The sequence below is a fragment of the Hemicordylus capensis genome, chromosome 6, assembly GCF_027244095.1.
Source record: "Hemicordylus capensis ecotype Gifberg chromosome 6, rHemCap1.1.pri, whole genome shotgun sequence".
In the NCBI taxonomy this organism is placed as follows: domain Eukaryota; kingdom Metazoa; phylum Chordata; class Lepidosauria; order Squamata; family Cordylidae; genus Hemicordylus; species Hemicordylus capensis.
Window position 1 is genome coordinate 168,668,270 of NC_069662.1, and position 913 is coordinate 168,669,182.

The 913-nt window shown below is 73.4% G+C and overlaps 1 protein-coding gene across 1 annotated transcript; it reads left to right on the plus strand.

The window, feature by feature from the left end:
- The first annotated feature begins 504 nt into the window (after positions 1-504).
- On the plus strand, positions 505-913 carry LOC128331378 (fer3-like protein). The gene has a single exon (XM_053264721.1). The coding sequence runs from the start codon at positions 505-507 to the stop codon at positions 910-912; it is 408 nt and encodes a 135-aa protein (XP_053120696.1). The 3' UTR covers position 913.

Here is a 913-nt window from a genome sequence, read left to right on the forward strand (position 1 = left end):
GCCGCCGGTGACCCTGGGCGCCGGGCAGGGGCTCATTCGAGCCGCCGCCGCCGCCGCCGCCCCTGGGTTCGCCTGCAGTGCAGACCAGGCTGGCCCCGAGGGGCCTTCCGCAGAGCCGTCGCCGGGCCTCGCCAGCGGGGAAGCCTCCTTGCCTCTGGGCCGGGCAGGGGAGCCAGCCGGGGCGGCCGCCCCCGCAGGGCTCTGGTCGAGCAGCTCCTGGCCGGCCTCGCGTGACATCCCCGACGGCCTGGCCGGCCCTCGGCATCAGCCCAGCAGCTCCGATCCCGGGCGACTCCTTCTCCGCGGACCAGATGGCACGCTGGGCTACGGGGATCTCAGTCCAGGAAGGCGCCCAGCCGGCCCGAGGGGGGCCCCGATGAGCCGCCCCGTCGAGGTTAGCCGATGGCCTGTCCTCCCGAAGCAGGAGGAGGCCTGCGAGGTGCGCCCCGCTCTTCCGTGCTCGTGGTGGCCGATCTGGCCCCGGGGGGGGCCCTGAAGGGGGACATGCCCTGCCTGGGGGGGCTCTACACCTTCCCGCCGCCCTCCCCCGCCGGGGCGCCTTTCAGCCAGAGATCCCGCCTGGGAGGAGCGGGAGCCCCCGAGGAGGAGGAGGAGGAGCAGGAGCAGGAGGAAGGCGAGCCCGGCGGCAGGGGGGTCTCTCCGTTCCTGGGGGGCGGCCGGCCCAAGAGGAAGCGAGTCATCACCTCGGCCCAGCGCCAGGCGGCCAACATCAGGGAAAGGAGGAGGATGTTCAACCTCAACGAGGCCTTCGACCAGCTGCGGAAGAAGGTGCCCACCTTCGCCTACGAGAAGCGCCTCTCGCGGATCGAGACCCTGCGCCTGGCCATCGGCTACATCGCCTTCATGACCGAGCTGCTGGACGGCCGCCGCGGCCCCAAAGAGGCCGGCTAGA

Bases quoted from the DNA above. Each gene is read 5' to 3' on its own strand.
- LOC128331378 (XM_053264721.1), top strand. From the start codon at position 505: ATGCCCTGCCTGGGGGGGCTCTACACCTTCCCGCCGCCCTCCCCCGCC.